The sequence below is a fragment of the Garra rufa genome, chromosome 7 (genome assembly GCF_049309525.1).
Source record: "Garra rufa chromosome 7, GarRuf1.0, whole genome shotgun sequence".
NCBI lineage: Eukaryota > Metazoa > Chordata > Actinopteri > Cypriniformes > Cyprinidae > Garra > Garra rufa.
In genome coordinates, this window is record NC_133367.1 from 12748853 (window position 1) to 12766765 (window position 17913).

The 17913-nt window shown below is 35.1% G+C and overlaps 1 protein-coding gene across 1 annotated transcript in view; it reads left to right on the forward strand.

Moving 5' to 3' along the window:
- The window catches only part of LOC141337933 (NACHT, LRR and PYD domains-containing protein 12-like), a 97528-nt gene that overhangs the window by 31088 nt on the left and 48527 nt on the right, over window positions 1–17913 (forward strand). Inside the window, exons 12-14 of the mRNA XM_073843508.1 lie at window positions 1381–1545; window positions 9013–9186; window positions 10300–10470. Of these exons, the coding sequence (XP_073699609.1) occupies window positions 1381–1545; window positions 9013–9186; window positions 10300–10470 (510 nt within the window). The remainder of the gene's footprint in view (window positions 1–1380; window positions 1546–9012; window positions 9187–10299; window positions 10471–17913) is intronic.

A 17913-nucleotide genomic window follows, 5' to 3' on the forward strand; every position in this document is an offset into this window, starting at 1 on the left:
ACTGCATCATCCACTGACCTGTTTGTTCAGTAAGCAAACTGCAGGGAGTCCAGTAAGGGTCCGGTGATTTCCTTCAGATGAGCCAGAACCAGTTTTTCAAATGACTTCATGACCACAGACATTAGCGCCACAAGTCTGTAGTTGTTAAGTCCTGTTATCTTGGGTTTCTTTGAAACTCGGATAATGTTTCATTTGAAGCAGGCAGGGACTTCACACGACTCCAGAGACCTGTTGAAGATCTGTGAAAAGACGGTGTGTCACATCGTCTGGACCTAGTGCCTTTCTTCTTTTGTTCTTCCTGAAGACCTGGCACACATCATCTTCGCTGATTTGAAATAGAGGAGTGGGGAGAGGGGGATTGCTGGAGGTGGTAATGGTTGTGTGAAGAGATCGTGAGAACGGGTTTCGAATCTACAACAAAACTCATTCAGATCTTCAGCAAGTCGTTCATTCACCTCAGTGCTTGGGGATGGTGTCTTATAGTTTGTTATGGCTTTCAGACCTTTCTACACTAAACTTGGATAATTCGTAGTGAACTGATCTTCTAACCTTTTTGCATAGGTCCTTTTAACCACTCTAATCTCTATTAAGTGTGTGCCTGGTCTGGTTGTAGAAGATTCTATCCCATTTTCTGTAGGCATCCTCTTTGGCCTGATGTAGATGTCTGAGTTTTTCTGTAAACCATGGTTTGTCATTGTTGAATGTTAAACAAGTACTGGTAGGAATGCATATATCCTCACAGAACCTGATATATGATGTTACACTCTTTGTGAGCTTGTCCAGATCAGTGGCAGCAGCTTTAATCCTTTAAATAGAAACATAATAGTAAGACTTGCTCTGTTTCGCTGATCCATCTCTTTACAGGCTTAACTACAGGTTTAGCAGATTTAAGTTTTTAAGGTTTGTATAAGATGAACCAGACAGTGATCAGAGAGCCCCAAAGCTGCCCATGGGACAGAGTGATATGCTGCTTTAATTGTTGTGTAACAGTGATCCAATATATTACTGTCTCTGCTGGGATATGTAACACCCTGTCTGTATTTTGATTATTGTCTACACAAAAACTTAAAGGTCACTGTGTAGTTTTCCACCAAAATAAAAGCCTGTGGGTTTAACATTCGAAAGTAAAGTAATTAAGACATAAATATTTAATTTCTAAATTTGTCATTCCATCCTTAAAAGCTGAAATCCTTCTCCAAGCTGCTTGTTCTGTGTAGTGTTGTAAGTATGGTTTAGACTTAAGTAAAATATTTTTTTTTCCTTTTTTTTCACAGTATGATTATCATCTAAATCTCATATTGGTGGATAAAATTAGTAGCTAAATCGGCTATTTGCGTAATTGTATGTATAGCTTAATTATTTTTGTTGTCTCTTCTACAGGTTAAGCTGCATCAGTATTACAGATGATGGTTGTGCTGCTCTGGCATCAATGTTTAATTCAAACATCAGGGAGCTGGATCTGAGCAGGAATCAAATAGGAGACTCTGGAGTGACAGAAATCTCCAGTCTGCTGAGAAAATCACAGTGCACACTACAGATACTCAGGTCTGAATTTGATTAATCTAAACATGAATGTGAAGCTACAGCTGGACTGTAAACTGGTGCTGTTTCGCAAGGAATGGGTCAGTAATGTGAAATTAGTGTGTCGGTGTAGATTTATAGTTCATCATTTATAAAATATTGACAAACACATTGCTTTTTTGAGGTGATGAAAAATTGGAATAGTCTAATGGTGAAATAAATGCTAATGAAGTCATGAAGTCACACTGTTGACTCAACACACTGATGTGAGTATCAGGGGTGGTTTGTTAATTAGGGTGACTGACATGCCACCAAAACGTGAAAGGAAGGGATGTTTTGTCACATTCAACCACAGCTGTCACTGTTCTAAGCTACTTGTTCTGTCTCTGGATATATAGTCCAGTCAGTGTCAAGTCACATTGTGGAGTACCAACCCAATGTTCTCATACTGTAGAATTCCATACATTTTTTTTTTTTTTTACTGCAGCCACTGCAGTGGAGTCATACATTATCATACAGGTGCATGTCCATTATTATTAGTGTGCAAATAAACAAACTGTGAATGTGCACTCTGTGTCTGATAGCTTTTTGCACAAGCACATTTCAGTGTCACATGTCTGGCTGGTGTTTTATAATAGACATTCACTGAAGAAGTGTGCTTTATTATGAGTTTGCAATGGTCAGCAGTGTTTATATACATATGGGCATCAAAATTCACTTAGGAACTGTTCACTAGTCATGTTGAGCTGCCTTCAAATCACCACTTTCAAACAGTTCATAATGTTTTATTTATTTATTTATTTATTTTAGGTTTTTGCTTATTTAATAATTCTGAATTGATCTGTATGCTTTTATATACAGTCAGGTTAATGCGACTGGTATAGTGGTCTGTTGACATCCAGTGGGGTCCTGTTTGGTATTGCAGCTTGACTTGTAGTTTTAGAAAATACTTTCAACAAATATGACATTTATTTTTTCCTCACAGTCTTTGCTGTCTCACTCTTAGCTAATATTAATTTCAGCATTTACTAATGCATTAAGATCACAGGTTTTGTTTGTTAACATTAATGCACTGTGAACTAACATAAACAGATAATGAACAACTGTATTTATATTTACCAACAATTAATTTAATTAATAAATAATGCAATGTATTGTTCATTGTTCATTCATGTTAGCTGCAGCTTTTTGTTTTAGAACCCTCCATCAAAATGATAAGTAAAAAAAAAATAAAAATCAATTTCATATCATCATACAGACTGCAGCTTTAACAAATTACACTTTATTTTAAAGTGTTACCAACAAAAGTTTTAATTTATCTTGAAACAGTCTTGCAGAAAGTAAACGTTTTCTTAGAATCATCCTCAAACTTAATCTAAAACTTGGTAAAAGTATAGTTTAATTTAAAAATGTGTCAGGCCTTAATGTTTTTCCTTTTCTCATTTGACCACAGATTCTTAATCTGGTTAAAATAAAAGTCTTGCATTAGAAAAACTTTTAAAATATTAACTCATAAATAACCCAACAGAAGAAACACAGGTTGCATTAAGAAAATACAAATTTAAACTGAATGAATTAATCAATAAACACACCCAATTTCTCATTCAGAGACTAAGACAAGAAAATTTTCATCATAGTAACAAATCTGGTAAATATTTGGCAAATCAAATCAAACAAAATAAAGAAAAAACAACAATACCAGTCATTACAGACACAGCAGGGAAGTCCACCAACTCACCAGAAGAAATAAATCAAATCTTTCAAAACTATTACAATAAATTATATTCTTCTGAAAAAGATCCAAGTCAGGACGACATCAATTCATTTCTTAACAATATCAACCTACCTCAACTTAGTAACCATCAAATAAACATTCTTGAAGCCCCATTAACAGAACATGAAATTTTTAATGCTCTTAATTTAATGCCGAACAATAAAGCACCAGGTCCAGATGGATTCCCTGCTGAGTTCTACTAACACTTCTGGTCCATCTTATCACCACTTTTTATCCGAATGATAAATGAATCAAAACAAAAATCTAAACTCCCAGATAACATGAATACAGCTACAATTTCACTCCTTCTCAAACCCAACAAAGACCCAACAGTTCCGTCAAGTTATCGTCCAATTTCACTAATTAATGTAGACATTAAAATCATCGCTAAAGCACTAGCTCATAGAATAGAAAAAGTCACACCATCCATAATCCATCCAGACCAAGCTGGTTTCATTAAAAACAGACTCGCATCAAACAACACACGCAGACTTTTTAACTTAATGTATTACTCATCAATTAAAAAAGCAAAAACCATCATAGTCTCCCTCGACGCAGAAAAAGCATTTGATAGAGTCAACTGGAAATTCCTGTTTTCCACATTAGAGAGGTTTGGTTTTGGGGAGTCATTCATCAACTGGATCAAAATTCTGTATACGTCACCTTCAGCCACTGTTATCACCAATGGACTAACATCACGTAGCTTCACACTGCACCGGGGGACTAGACAAGGATGCCCACTCTCCCCTTCACTATCCACCATCTTCATTGAACCACTAGCAGCAGCTATCCGTCAAAACAGTTACATTAAAGGAGTTCAAACATTAAATATACACCATAAAGTAAGTCTTTATGCCGATGATATTTTATTATATTTACAAGACCCCCCCTCATCATTACAAGAAACGATTAAACTCATTGATTCATTCTCAAAAATTTCTGAATACTCAATCAATTGGAGCAAATCTGCTATACTTCCATTACACTCTTCCTGCTTAGATGTGACATCCCAGACACCACCGATTCCTCTGTGCACCAATTATATCACATATCTAGGTATTAATGTTTCCCCCAGGCTGTCAGAGTTGTTTGGACTAAACTACACACCATTACTCAAAACAATAGAAGATGATCTTCATCGCTGGATGAATTTACCACTATCTATTATGGGCAGAATATCAGTAATTAAAATGACTATACTCCCGAAATTAAATTATTTATTCACAATGATTCCAACACAGCCCACCATTACCTGGTTTAAATCACTAGATTCAATAATTACCAAATTTTACTGGAAAAACAAGACCCCAAGAATCAAACTCACTACTTTACAGAAATCAAAAACACAAGGAGGACTGGAAGCACCACATTTTTATCATTACTTTTTGGCCAACCAGCTCCAATATATACATAAATGGATTCACCCTAACCCATCAGAAAACACATGGCTAGATGTTGAACAAACAATTTGTAAGGACATTAACACTTCAGAATTACCCTTCCTTAACCGGACAATCAAAAAACATTACAGTTTTAAAATGCCAACAATAGCTGCAACTCTGACAGCCTGGTGGAAATTTCACCAAATAACAAACTCCACGCTTGCACCATCTAAATTCACCCCGATTTGGAATAACCCAGATTTTATAGTTAACAAGAAGCCACTTAATTTACGCACATGGGCAGAAAAGGGCATAACACAACTTCAGCATATCTTTTTAAATAATAACCTGGCACCATTTTCCCACTTGGTCCAGAAATACGGTATTGGGAGTAATTGTTTCTTGGAATATTCACAAATCAAATCATCAATTCAATCAAAAATTGACATTCGTACAACTAATCTAGACCTTTCACCTCCAATCTCAGAACTAATTAATATATCTTCCTTAAAAAAACTACTCTCCAAATTATACAGGTTAATATCAAAATCAGACAACACATTGAGCCTACCAAACGCAAAATGGGAATCAGACTTATCCATTACTCCCGATGCCGCTTTCTGGACACAAATCTGCAAAAATATCTACTTCATGACAAAAAATGCCAACCTGCAACTTATACAGTATAAAGTACTTCATAGATTTCATCTAACTGGACGCAAACTATTCAAAATGGGTTTTACTTCAGAAATATGCACTCATTGTACACAAAACACTCCAGACACCTATTTTCACATTTTGGGAAAACATAACTGGCTCAAATCTTCTGGGATGTCACGTCCCACTGTCTCCCTCCCTCTGTTTACTAGGTGACATATCACTAACCAACTTAAATAATACAAACACTCAGTTGCTCTTAGTGGCCCTAACTATCGCCAAGAAAACTATCCTCATGAACTGGAAATCAAGGAATACTATACATATTGCATCTTGGAAAAACTTACTAATAGAGTACATGTCCATGGATAACCAGTTCACTTCAATCACAAAAAATACATCAGAATTACACTCCTCTTGGTTATCTCTTGTAAACTTCCAACAATCATGAACCCACTCACCACTTTTTGTCTGAAACCACCATCAGAATTACAACCCTCTTGGTTAAATCTTATAAACAAGCTGACCCTCTTTGTCTGAAGCCACCCTCAACCATACAACTTCATCAATATCTAGAAGAAAAGAAAAATAAATAAATAAATAATAATTGAGGGGGTAAAGAGGGTTAAGAGGAGGTAGCAACATTGTTGTAATATCACACCTAATTAAGTATTTAAGTTTATTTAAATTATTAACATTATACACTATTATTATCATTATTAATATAAGTATAATTTTTATTTTATTTTTTATTTTTTTTCTCTTATTCAAGCTCGCTCTCTCTTTTCTTCAACTCTCTTCCTAACACCACATCTACCCCCCCCCCCCCTTTTATTTTGTATTTGTTTATTAATTTTTATTTATTTTTTTCTCCTCTGTTTTCTCCTTTTCTGCCTCTGGGCCCCAGTTGGCTGTGACATCTGTGACCCTGTTCTATGTGGCTCGGATTGGCTGCAGGTGGGTGCATTGGGAGGCCTTTTACCTTCAGATTACCCTGAGTTTATTGCCACTGATTAGCACTACATGTCTGGCTTTTTAATGCTTTATACATTAGTTGACATACACATACATATACATCATGAAGAGAAAAAAAAAAAAAAAAATTACACATAGGGTAAGTGTGACTGCACAGGGATAGTCCCACGCTGCACGTCACACTTTTCTTTTAATGCATCTCACATTAGTTGAACATTCATCTATCACGATAAAAAGGGTTAAATATTAAAAAATAAAAATAAAAGTACAAACAAATAGGGTAAGCTGGACATGTGTGCGTGGTGGCCCGGGGGTGGGAGTTAGGGCCCTGTGCCTCCACGGCACCTCTACTAGATGGCCGTCCGGGTGACGTGAGCAGGGGATTAACTGGGCAGCTGTGTAATAACTCAATAGTGTTTTGTTTTTTTTTTGTTTTTTTTTGTAATATATATATTATAATTTTATAATAATAAGGAATACCTTATTTTTATTTTATTTTATAGATATTCTATTTCTATATCCTATATATTACTAAATTACTATATTAATAGAATTGCCCTCTTCTTGATCCTCAAACCTCCCCTCATTCTTGATTACAGGGTTTCCGCGGGGTCTTAAAAAGTCTAAAATTTTAAAATAAAAAATTTTAGGCCTTAAGTCTTAAATTCGCTGTTCTAGGTCTTAAATAATTTTACACAGGTCTTATTTTTCCGATGTCCATGTAACGCTACCTCGAAAGCTCATTTAAATTCTCTTTTTGTTGTTTCCGTGGTGTTGTAGTTCTTTATTTCACTATTCCAAATATAAATTGCTGTATTTAAACTACAAATGAGACCAGCATGCAATAGCCAATCAGCTTTCTGTTATTGGCGCGAGTCTCTCTCGGATTGAACCGCAGAAGTAAAATGGATTTAACTTTATAGCTAAGGGGAAGTCCAAGTTTAGCGATACTTAGCTTGAAAAAAATGAATATTGGGCTTGACTAAGGCCAGTTGCTAACAACTGTAGATTTTTTTTTCTCCCTCTGTGGAAGTTACTGCGTCTTCAGACAGAATCGCAGTAGCAGAATACGGGTCGAACTACCTTTTTCTGTATATAATGTTCTCAATAATAATAATAAATATAGGTCGAGCTAGCTGACCGCCAGCCTTCGAGATACTTTTAAAATGTTTTTTTTTACTTGCCGGACCGAACAAACTGCCTGATTAAAACTGAAGTGACAAAAACAACTAGCGAAGCATCGAAAGGCAAGCAAGATTCATATTTTAATACATTCAACGTAAACAGAAATTGATAATGGATAGTGTATTTTTGGTCAATTTGTGACATACTTTAAAACAAATGAATGTAACAGCACTCTAAAGAAACACACTGAGGTAAAAATTTCAAATGTATAGTTTATTTATAACATGATATAGTTCAGTAATATACCAAGTGAGCTTTTTGCTGAAAATTCTCACAATTACAAATGTTACATTAATTTTAGCTCAATAAAAAAGTAGTTAGTCAAGTAGTTACTTACATATTAGACAATATGCAACATTAGCAGAAGCATTCTCCTAGCAACGTTTTACTCTGATTCAGCGTTTTGCTCGAATCAGTTGAAATAACTCGCTCATGAAATGACTTACCGCCACCTGCTGGTAGTTTAGGGTGTTTAAAAGTATGCCTCCACACCCAACATTTCTAATGTATATATTTATAAATCAATAAATGTATTTAAAACATTAATCTCACTTGTAATTTTGCTGTGTAAATTATATAATCTCACTGCTAACAGCCATTTAGAATTTATTGATAAATTGTTAAAATAAATTTCAAAGGTAATGCATACATTTCAAAAGTAAAAAAAAAAAAGGCCTTTATAAAGGTAAATCAAATATGCAGATTTAAGATGTAAAAGCTAATAGAGCACTGATGAAAATTTTGCTTCAGAATTTTTTTTACATCAGATATTTCTAGTGGTACTTTTATGAGGATATTTTGTGTGGAATAGTATCTGCTGATATGAAAAGTTCACTGTATATCGTAGTAATAAATTTAATTTATGACAGCCATGAAATTGTGTTTACTTTTTTACATTAAACACATTAAATATTACATATATGCATGTAATATAATATCTATTTCCATTACAGGTTTCGGTCTTAAATTTCATATAGGGTGGTATTAAAAAGGTCTTAAAAAGTTAAATTTCACTTGTTCATATCTGCAGAAACCCTGGATTAAAGTAGTTCATTTAAAATTTTATTATTATTATTATTATTATCATTACTATTATTATTAATATTATTATTACTGCCATTTATCATCTTCCTCACCCTGACCCCTGAGTACCATTCACACCCTCCATCCTCCATTTTTTGTTAATACTACTATCATCATTTTTATTTATTATTATTATTATGTCTGTGGTACTTTTCTACATGTTCCCTTGTGTTCCAACCTCGACACAGTTATAATTACCACTTACACGCACACTCACATGCACACACAAATCATGTTTACAGTCATGTATGTTTTGTTGGCCTTTGATGTATCACCTGTAAATAGTATATTTGTTGGCAATAAAAAAAAAAAAGAAAAAAAAAAACTTTTAAAAGTTGAAAAAAAAAATGTTGTTGCTTTGTACACTCAACAGCCTACTCAGAACGTTTATTTATTATTATTATTTTTTTGGTTCCTTCTTTTTTATGGTTCTAGACTCTCAAACTGCAGTTTCACTGAAGAAGGTTATAAAGCTCTGGCTTCAGCTCTGAGATCAAACCCTTCACACCTGATAGAGCTGGATCTCACAGGAAATGATCCTGGACAATCAGGAGTGAAGGAGCTCAATGATTTACTACAGGATCCAAACTGTCAACTCAAGACACTGAGGTGAGACGTGATGAAATAAGGTAAATAAATTATACGTATGATGATTATATTATATTATATCACTAATTCAGTAAGGGTCACAATTTTTGTTGCATCAAAAATTAAAAAAGAAGAAGATGAATCTTGAATGTTACAGGTTAATCATACATTCGGGTCACTAGATGTGCTGGTATTCAGTAGTTTGGTGCCTCAATAAAGAACATTTATGATTGTGTTATTGTGCTCATTTCTCATGAAAAAAAAAATTCAGTGTCACTGATCCTGTTTGTTTTAATGTAACTGAATGCAGGAAATTATTTTCCATCAAACTCAGATTCATGTCACTGTATATCTACTACAGCAGATCTATAACAGGCCACAAACATGTGATGTGTGTCAGGAGAGGATCAGTGATAGTTCAACACACACAAATGTCTGAACCTGTGGTTCCTCACATAATGAGCAGAATTACTGTTGAATCAACACAGACATCAGTTAAATAAAACTATCCAGAGATGGTCTAAACACAGATCATGTTCGCTTTTAGTGGATCAGCATTCCAGTGTTTAGTGTAAGAGCCGGCATTAAAGGATCAACAAAATATATTGCTATGAATGCTTAGCTGTCACAAACTAGTTATCCCTTTGCTAACTTTCCTCATCTCATGCTTACAAGCCAGAAAGATCTTGAGATTTTTGAGAATCATGATCTAGTGAGCTTTTGCCCCTGAGTTTCATTTAAAGAATTTGCTTTTTATTTTGTCTGTCTTATGAAAAATAATAATAATAATAATAATAATAATAAATTTGTATATTTAAAAATGTTCAACTTTTGAACTCTTGAACTAGACCTTTATGTTACAAAAATGTTTGTTCGATGTTCGAAAAACCAAATGTGTTGTGATTGGTTAGCAGTCCAGCTGCGTTTCAATCGGCGAACAGCTTAGATGGTGTTTTAGTCCCAAAGCAGCAAGTTCTATGTACAACTGCTCAAGCTAGATTAAAGTGATTGTGTTTTAAATATGGATTTTTTATTTATTTATTTTTTTGTACAATTACACCTCAGATAGCTAAAGGAGGCTTTTAAATGTCGATGCACATTATATTGACTCTTACTTCATCTTCTCTTCTGCAGGTTTTTGGGTCCTGCTGCAGAAGAAGCCTGTCAGTATGTGACTGGAATTGTGGGTAAAAACCCATTACTCCTGAGAAAGCTGAATATGAGTAAACATGAACTAGGAGACACACGAGTGAATCAGATCGCTGCTCTACTGCAGGATAAACACTGTAAACTTAACACACTGAAGTGAGTATCTTACATCATTTCACATGTTACATGACTAGAAATGTTACAGTAGTCTATTTTAATTCTCATTTGAGTCCGACCCCGCGTTATAAAGCTTGGAAGCACATATTTATGATATAACTCTGATCATATTTGTCTGAAAGAAGAAATTCATATAGATTTAAGATGGCTTCAGGGTAAGTATATCATGGGGTTATTTTAATTTTTAAGTGAACTATACCTTTAAGTGCACAGGGCTTGGAGAACATAATGTGAACACATTAAAAATAGACAGTATTTGATGAATGTGTTTGCCATCATTTGCCTTTAATACACCTTCAAACCTTCTTAGAATAGATTTGTCTCTATCTTCTGCTGTGACTGCTGAATGAATCATGTTTACTGACTACTAACTGAGGATTGAAGATAATTTTAAAAACATTGACCAGCAACATGTGGGAAGGCATCCATTTCCTCACAGACTGAAAGAAAAGGAACATATTATGTAAAAGACAAGAAAAGAGATTTGTGTTCGCACATTTGATGTGCCCTAGCATTACAATAATGTGCTCTGGGCATTTATCATTAAAACAACTCCATAGAAACAGCCTCAAACTATAAAATAGGATTGTAACGTAGGGCTGCCCCATGGCCTAATGGTGAGAGAGAGTTCAGTTTACATATTGTTCTGTACTTTTAAAGTACAGTACTGGCAGCAAAAATGAATTAAATGAGTTAAATGAACTCTCCAGGGAGTTTATTTTAATCCACTCTCAAGAGTGTAAAGTGTTAAAATCAGAGTGTTAAATTAACACTTAAAAACGAGTTAAAGTTAATGAGATAATTACTGATTAATTAAGTGATGGTTGATCATTATTGAAGACACCTGGAGAGAAAATGACATTTTTTAGCAACCATTATAATGGTTAGTGTTTGCATTTAGTTGGTGTCTTGAACTTACATTTGTAACTGTTACGCCCCTGGTCCAGGGTCAGGGAGGCAACATAAATTAAGAGTCTTAAAAGGTTCTGTTTCAGCAGTTTTCTTGTGTTCGTTACTTTTCTTTCAGTTTCATAAAGACACAATGAAGCATCCTGTTCAGGGCTGGGCAAGGCCTAAATAATAAACAAAAGATCGCTCACTGAACCCGATCATCTACTAACTAAACTCCACAAAATAAAAGGAAATTAAATACAGTGGTCCTTTTCCTATCTCCATAACTATCCCAAAAAAAAAAAAAAAAAAGGAGAAAAGGAGTTACAAAAAGAACAAAAAAAGGCACCCAGCCCCTACTGCTTCAGGAATGAAAGGGAGACAATGCTTACAGCAATGTAGGGCAGCACAACTGCCACGCTAAAGGAACGAACATAAGAAATCAGGCAACAATGGGGTTTTCTCAATTTAATGAGTCAGTTTAAAGAAATGGGAGACAACAAACATTAGGCACACAGTTTCAAAGATCACGAAACACCAGCCAGCGACAGCAGCTATCAAGTCTTTTAGCTACTACACAACGCCAGCAACATCTCTCTCCCCTCTCGCCAAAAAGACGCTCCACCCCAGCCTGAGAGAGAGAGAGAGAGAGAGAGAGAGAGAATAATCCCAACCAGTTAAAAGTCCTTGAAAAATTGAATGCTCTTGAATCGTGTATCAAAAACAACCAAAATCCACTAGATTATCCAATAACCCAACAAGAACTTAATGGAAAACTGAAATCCCTCAAATGTAAGAAATCCTGTGGCCCTGACAACATAAAAAATGAGATGCTTAAAAACAGCTCTCCTGAATTTGAGACTGCATTACTCAAACTTTTTAATATGATTTTGAATTCAGGCGTTTTCCCTGAGGTCTGGAATACAGGACTCATCTCTCCTATCTTTAAAAGTGGAGACAAAACCGATCCTAATAACTACAGAGGGATATGTGTTACCAGTAATCTGGGAAAAGTATTTTGCTCTATAATCAACTCTCGAATCTCATCTTTCTTAATGCAGCACAATGTCATCAGCAAATCTCAAATTGGCTTCCTTCCTAAACATCGAACCACTGACCATATTCACACACTACACACATTAATAAATGAACATGTACACCAAAAGAAAGATGGAAAAATATACGCATGCTTCGTAGATTTTAAGAAGGCTTTTGACTCCATTTGGCATAATGGACTGTTTTATAAAATCATTCAAAGTGGCATAGGGGGTAAAATATATGACTTAATTAAAAACATGTATAACCAAAATAAATGTGCAGTAAAAATTGGACAGCAAAGGACTGATTATTTTTCTCAACAGCGAGGAGTAAGACAGGGCTGCTGCCTCAGCCCGACTTTATTTAACATATATATCAATGAACTGGCAGATCTACTGGTCCAATCAAACAGCCCTGGACTACAATTATTTGACACAGAAGTAAAATATTTACTATATGCAGATGACTTGCTAATTTTATCTAAAACACCTGAAGGTCTCCAGAACAACCTTGACATTTTAACTAAATTCTGCCATGATTGGACCTTAGAAGTCAACATCCAAAAAACTAAGATTATGATATTTCAGAAAAAACCCAGAAATCTAGAACATAAACATATATTTATTTTAAACAACACTACTCTACAACATGTTTTACAATACAGCTATCTTGGTCTAGTTTTAACTCCCACAGGAAATTTCAATGTGGCAATAAAAACATTACTTGTAAAAGCCCGCAGAGCACTGCATGCCATACGAACAAAATTATTCAAAATAAATATCCCTATCAGAATTTGGACAAAGATTTTCGATAGTGTCATACTGCCTATTGCCCTGTATGGAAGCGAGATCTGGGGCCCAGCGAGTAACTACAGCCATAAAGATTGGCACAAACACCCTTTAGAAGTTCTGCATGTGGAGTTCTGCAGAAGTATCCTTCACGTCCACAGAAACACGCCTAATAACGCCTGCAGAGCTGAGCTAGGCCGTCTTACCCTAAATCTAATCATTAAAAAAAGAGTTTTAAAGTTTTGGATCCACTTAAACTCTAGTTCTGAGGATTCTCTTCATTTTAAAGCACTAAAAACACAAAAAATGTGTGCTCAAAAAAGTCATCTTTGTGTAATGGTGTCCAATCTGACTAACAAGGCACTCAATATCACCAAACTTGAGAAACATGGAAGAATCAAAGAAATTCTAAATGAAGAGAAGGAGACATACATACAACATTGGAAAGAACAGACCAAAGACCAAAGTCGTCTCCAATGTTATGTGAAACTCAACAGAGAGTACAGTCTAGCTGAGTATCTGGTCTCAGTCAGGAATATAACACACAGACATTTACTGACCAAATACAGACTGAGTGACCACCAGCTAGCCATAGAAAGAGGACGGCATAAAAAGACATGGTTACCTAAAGAAGAGCGAATCTGTAACGAATGTAGATCAGGAGCAGTTGAGACAGAGGAACACTTTCTCCTCCACTGTGACAAATACACATCCCTAAGAGACTCACTGTACAGTCAAATACAGCAGATTATTCCTGAGTTCCAGTCACTCCATGAAAACAACAAATTAAAAATACTACTTGGTGAAGGACCTACTTCCTCTTTGGTAGCACAACATATTTACAAATGTCATAAAATAAGAAGTAAAGAGTGAACACATCTGTATTAGTAGAACCATTAATGTTTATATAAATATATATATGAATGTATTTTTTATTTTTTATGGATGTATATTATATGTAATTTTGTTTTGATTCTATTCTGATGTATAGAATGCTTTGGCAATATGTATCCAAGTATGTCATGCCAATAAAGCAATATGAATTGAATTGAATTGAGAGAGAGGTTTAACACAACTTTATTTTAACAACCATTTCGTAACAATTTTCACATTAGCAACTCAACTAATTAAAAAATTAAAAATTCATACCCAAATTTCCATCATGAACAATACATAAAACATTAACACACCACACATCTTTAAAAACCATCTCATTATTTACAATACTATAATATGCAAATTCTATTTTTAGTCTACCAGCTACTAAATTCATAAACATCACTTCAGCATTAATACTATTCAACTGTAACCCTTGGTTCTTCCTAGTTTTCCATATTGCTAGTTTTGCAGTTCCAATTAGGTAATTTAACAAAACCATCTTTCTTCTTTCTGAGAGCTTATATTTCACACCCCTTATAAACACTTGCTCTGAAAATTCTTCACCAAAAGCTTGAAACAATCTGTCAAGAGCATTAAAGAGACCTTCCAATCTTTTACACTTTAAAAATAAATGTTCTAAATTCTCTTCTATTCCACAAAACCTACACCCCACCCCAACTGCTGGATTAAGGTGTGCCACATGTTTGTCCGTAGCTATTGCCCCGTGAATAACCCTCCATTGTAAGTCTGCTGTTCGTTTCTCTACTGGAGGTTTGTACAGGGCTCTCCACCTGTCTCTCACGAGAAAGTCTTGTGTCAATAGAACTGGCCACCCTGAGATCCTTTGTCCTCTGAGCAGACCTTGATGCAAAACTTTAACTGCAGCATTATAAATGGCTTTCTTTGATGTATTTTCAAACAAATCCAGCTGTGGAGTTTCAAAAGATAAAATTGAAGCCGCTGATTTTTCCTCTTGCCTCTCACTGACGACAGCAGCAACTCTTATTTTTGGAAAGTCCGGTTCACCTGTCGTGTCTGATTGAAATTCTTTTCCAATATTTGTCCTATAGCTGCTTGGCAATACATTGACAATTTCTTCCACCAGCTTTTCAGTCAACCGTGAGGACTTTAAACCGGTTACTTCTTTCAGGGTATCCACTGATTCCCATTGGTTATTGTTTAAAAGTTGTCCCAGCTTCACAATGCCATGCCTTTGTAAACATGCGCTCACACTTACAGATGACAAAAGTCTTGTCTGGATCATTTGGTTAAAAAACAATGGTTCCTCCTGTATCCAACTCCCGGGTTCTTCAAAATCTCTTTCCACTTTAAAAACAGTTCTCCAAGATCGCAACATTGACCGATAAAAAGATGTAACTCCAGACAGATTCACCTTTTCCAGTTCCATTAAGAGCAGATGTCTGTCTAATTTAAGACTGCCCGCTTTTTGTAGAATCATTTTAGCAGTTTGAGCCCATGCTAAGCCCTTATGATACAAGAATCTCTGTGCTGCTTGTATTCTGAAAGCACAGATCTTACTCCGCACATCCACCAGACCTTGACCTCCTTCATAAACGGGAAGGTATAGTGTTGCTGCACGAATCCAGTGTTCTCCACTCCAAAAAAACTCCACAAAAGTCCTCTGAATTTTACAAATTAATTTTTCAGGTGGTTCCATTACTATGAGTTTATGCCACAAAGTTGAGGCCGCCAGGTTATTTACAACCAGAACTCTTCCTCTGTATGACATTAGTGGTAATAACGATTTCCATTTAAACAATCTGGCAGATACCTTTTCCAGCATTCCCTCCCAATTTTTATTCTGAAATTGTTTATTTCCTAAAAAAACACCTAGCATTTTAAGCCCATCTCTTACCCACAACAATCCACCTGGTAATTTTGGAGGTTTTTTCCCACTTTTCCACTGACCAATAATGAGTGCCTCGCTTTTTCCCCAATTTACCCTTGCTGCCGATGCTCTCTCATATTGTCCAATAGCTTCAGTTAAAGCATTCACATCATTTTGACTTGAAATAAAAACAGTAACATCATCAGCATAAGCTGATAGTGATATTTTATGCACAATGTTTTCATCAGGGAAACAAATTCCATTAAGATCCCTTCTTAGCCTGCACAACAGTGGCTCAATAACAAGACTATATAATTGTCCTGAAAGAGGACAGCCTTGCCTAATGCCTTTTGATACCAATATTGGTGCACTCAAACCTCCTCCAGCTTTCACAATCACAAAAACTTCAGAATATAACAGTTGAATATATGATATAAAATTATTTCCAAACCCAAAATTTCTTAAAACCTCAAAAAGATATGCATGATTGACCCTATCAAACGCTTTCTCTTGATCTAACGAAAGCACACCCAGGTCAACATTATTAAATTGATTAAAATCAATAACATCTCTTAACAAAAAAAGATTGTCCATTATTGACCTATTAGGGATACAGTATGTTTGATCTCTGTGAACCAATAATTCCAAAGTATGTTTCAATCTGTTTGCTAAACATTTTGACAGTATTTTATAGTCTGTACACAGTAAAGAAACAGGTCTCCAGTTCTTTAAAAGACATAAATCACCCTTTTTTGGGAGCAAAGAAAGGACCGCTCTTCGGCAACTTATAGGAAGCAACTTATTCTTTATACTTTCTAATAATACTTCATACAAGTCATTTCCTAGTACATTCCAGAATGATTGATAAAACTCTGCTGGCAGTCCATCAATTCCTGGAGAACGACCATTTGATAACTGTCTCATTGCATCAGAAATCTCCTGAAAAGTTATTAGTTCATCTAAAGATTCTTTCTGTTAATTTTCCAGCTTCGGTAGGTCATTTAGCAAATCAGAAGCACATTCAAGATCACAGGCCTCAGCAGCATACAAGTCTGTGTAAAATTTAACTGCCAATTTCCTTATTTCCACTGGGTCAGAAGTTATAACTCCATCAGTTCGACGAAGATGATACATTTGCTTTTGCTGAGCACTTTTCTTTTCAAGATTAAAGAAATATGAAGAAGGAGCATCCATGTCTTTAATGGAACAAATTCTTGCTCTTATCAATGCCCCTTTCACTTGTTCTTGTAATAATGAACCAAGTTCCTTCTTCTTATTCAGATGCTCTTTTTGTGCATTTTCATCATTACTGTTCACAAGAATACTTTCCAAAGCTTGTATATCTCTTTGAAGTTTTTGTATCCCTGCTTTCACCATGGAAGTAGAATGTAAACTATAATTTTGACAAAAGATTCTTATATTTGCTTTACCAACCTCCCACCACATACACAAATTATCAAAAGAATCCTTTTTTAACTTCCAATCATTCCAAAAAAGCTCAAACTTCTCACAAAATAAAACATCCTGCAATAATTTAACATTGAAATGCCAAAAATAGTTGGGCTTTGAGGTTCTCTTCATATTCAACCCAAACAATATTAAATGATGATCTGAAAAGCCAACTGGTGAAATAGAAACATCCGTAATTTTATTATTCCATTCTTTACCCAAATAAAACCTATCCAATCTGGCTCCACTAACCCTACTATTAGATACTTTAAGCCAGGTATACTGTTTAATTCCTGTGTTTCTTCTTCTCCAAATATCTATTAAACCAAACACTTTTAAAAAATTTGACAAAACAACACTTGATTCATGATGGGGTTCCTCTCCATTTCTATCAATAATAAAATCAACAGTGCAATTCCAGTCACCTCCAATAATAGTACAAATATTATCATCAATTTTCTGAATAGCATTCCTTAGCTTTAAAAAGTACCTCACACGCTCAGGTCCATTATTGGGTGCGTAAACATT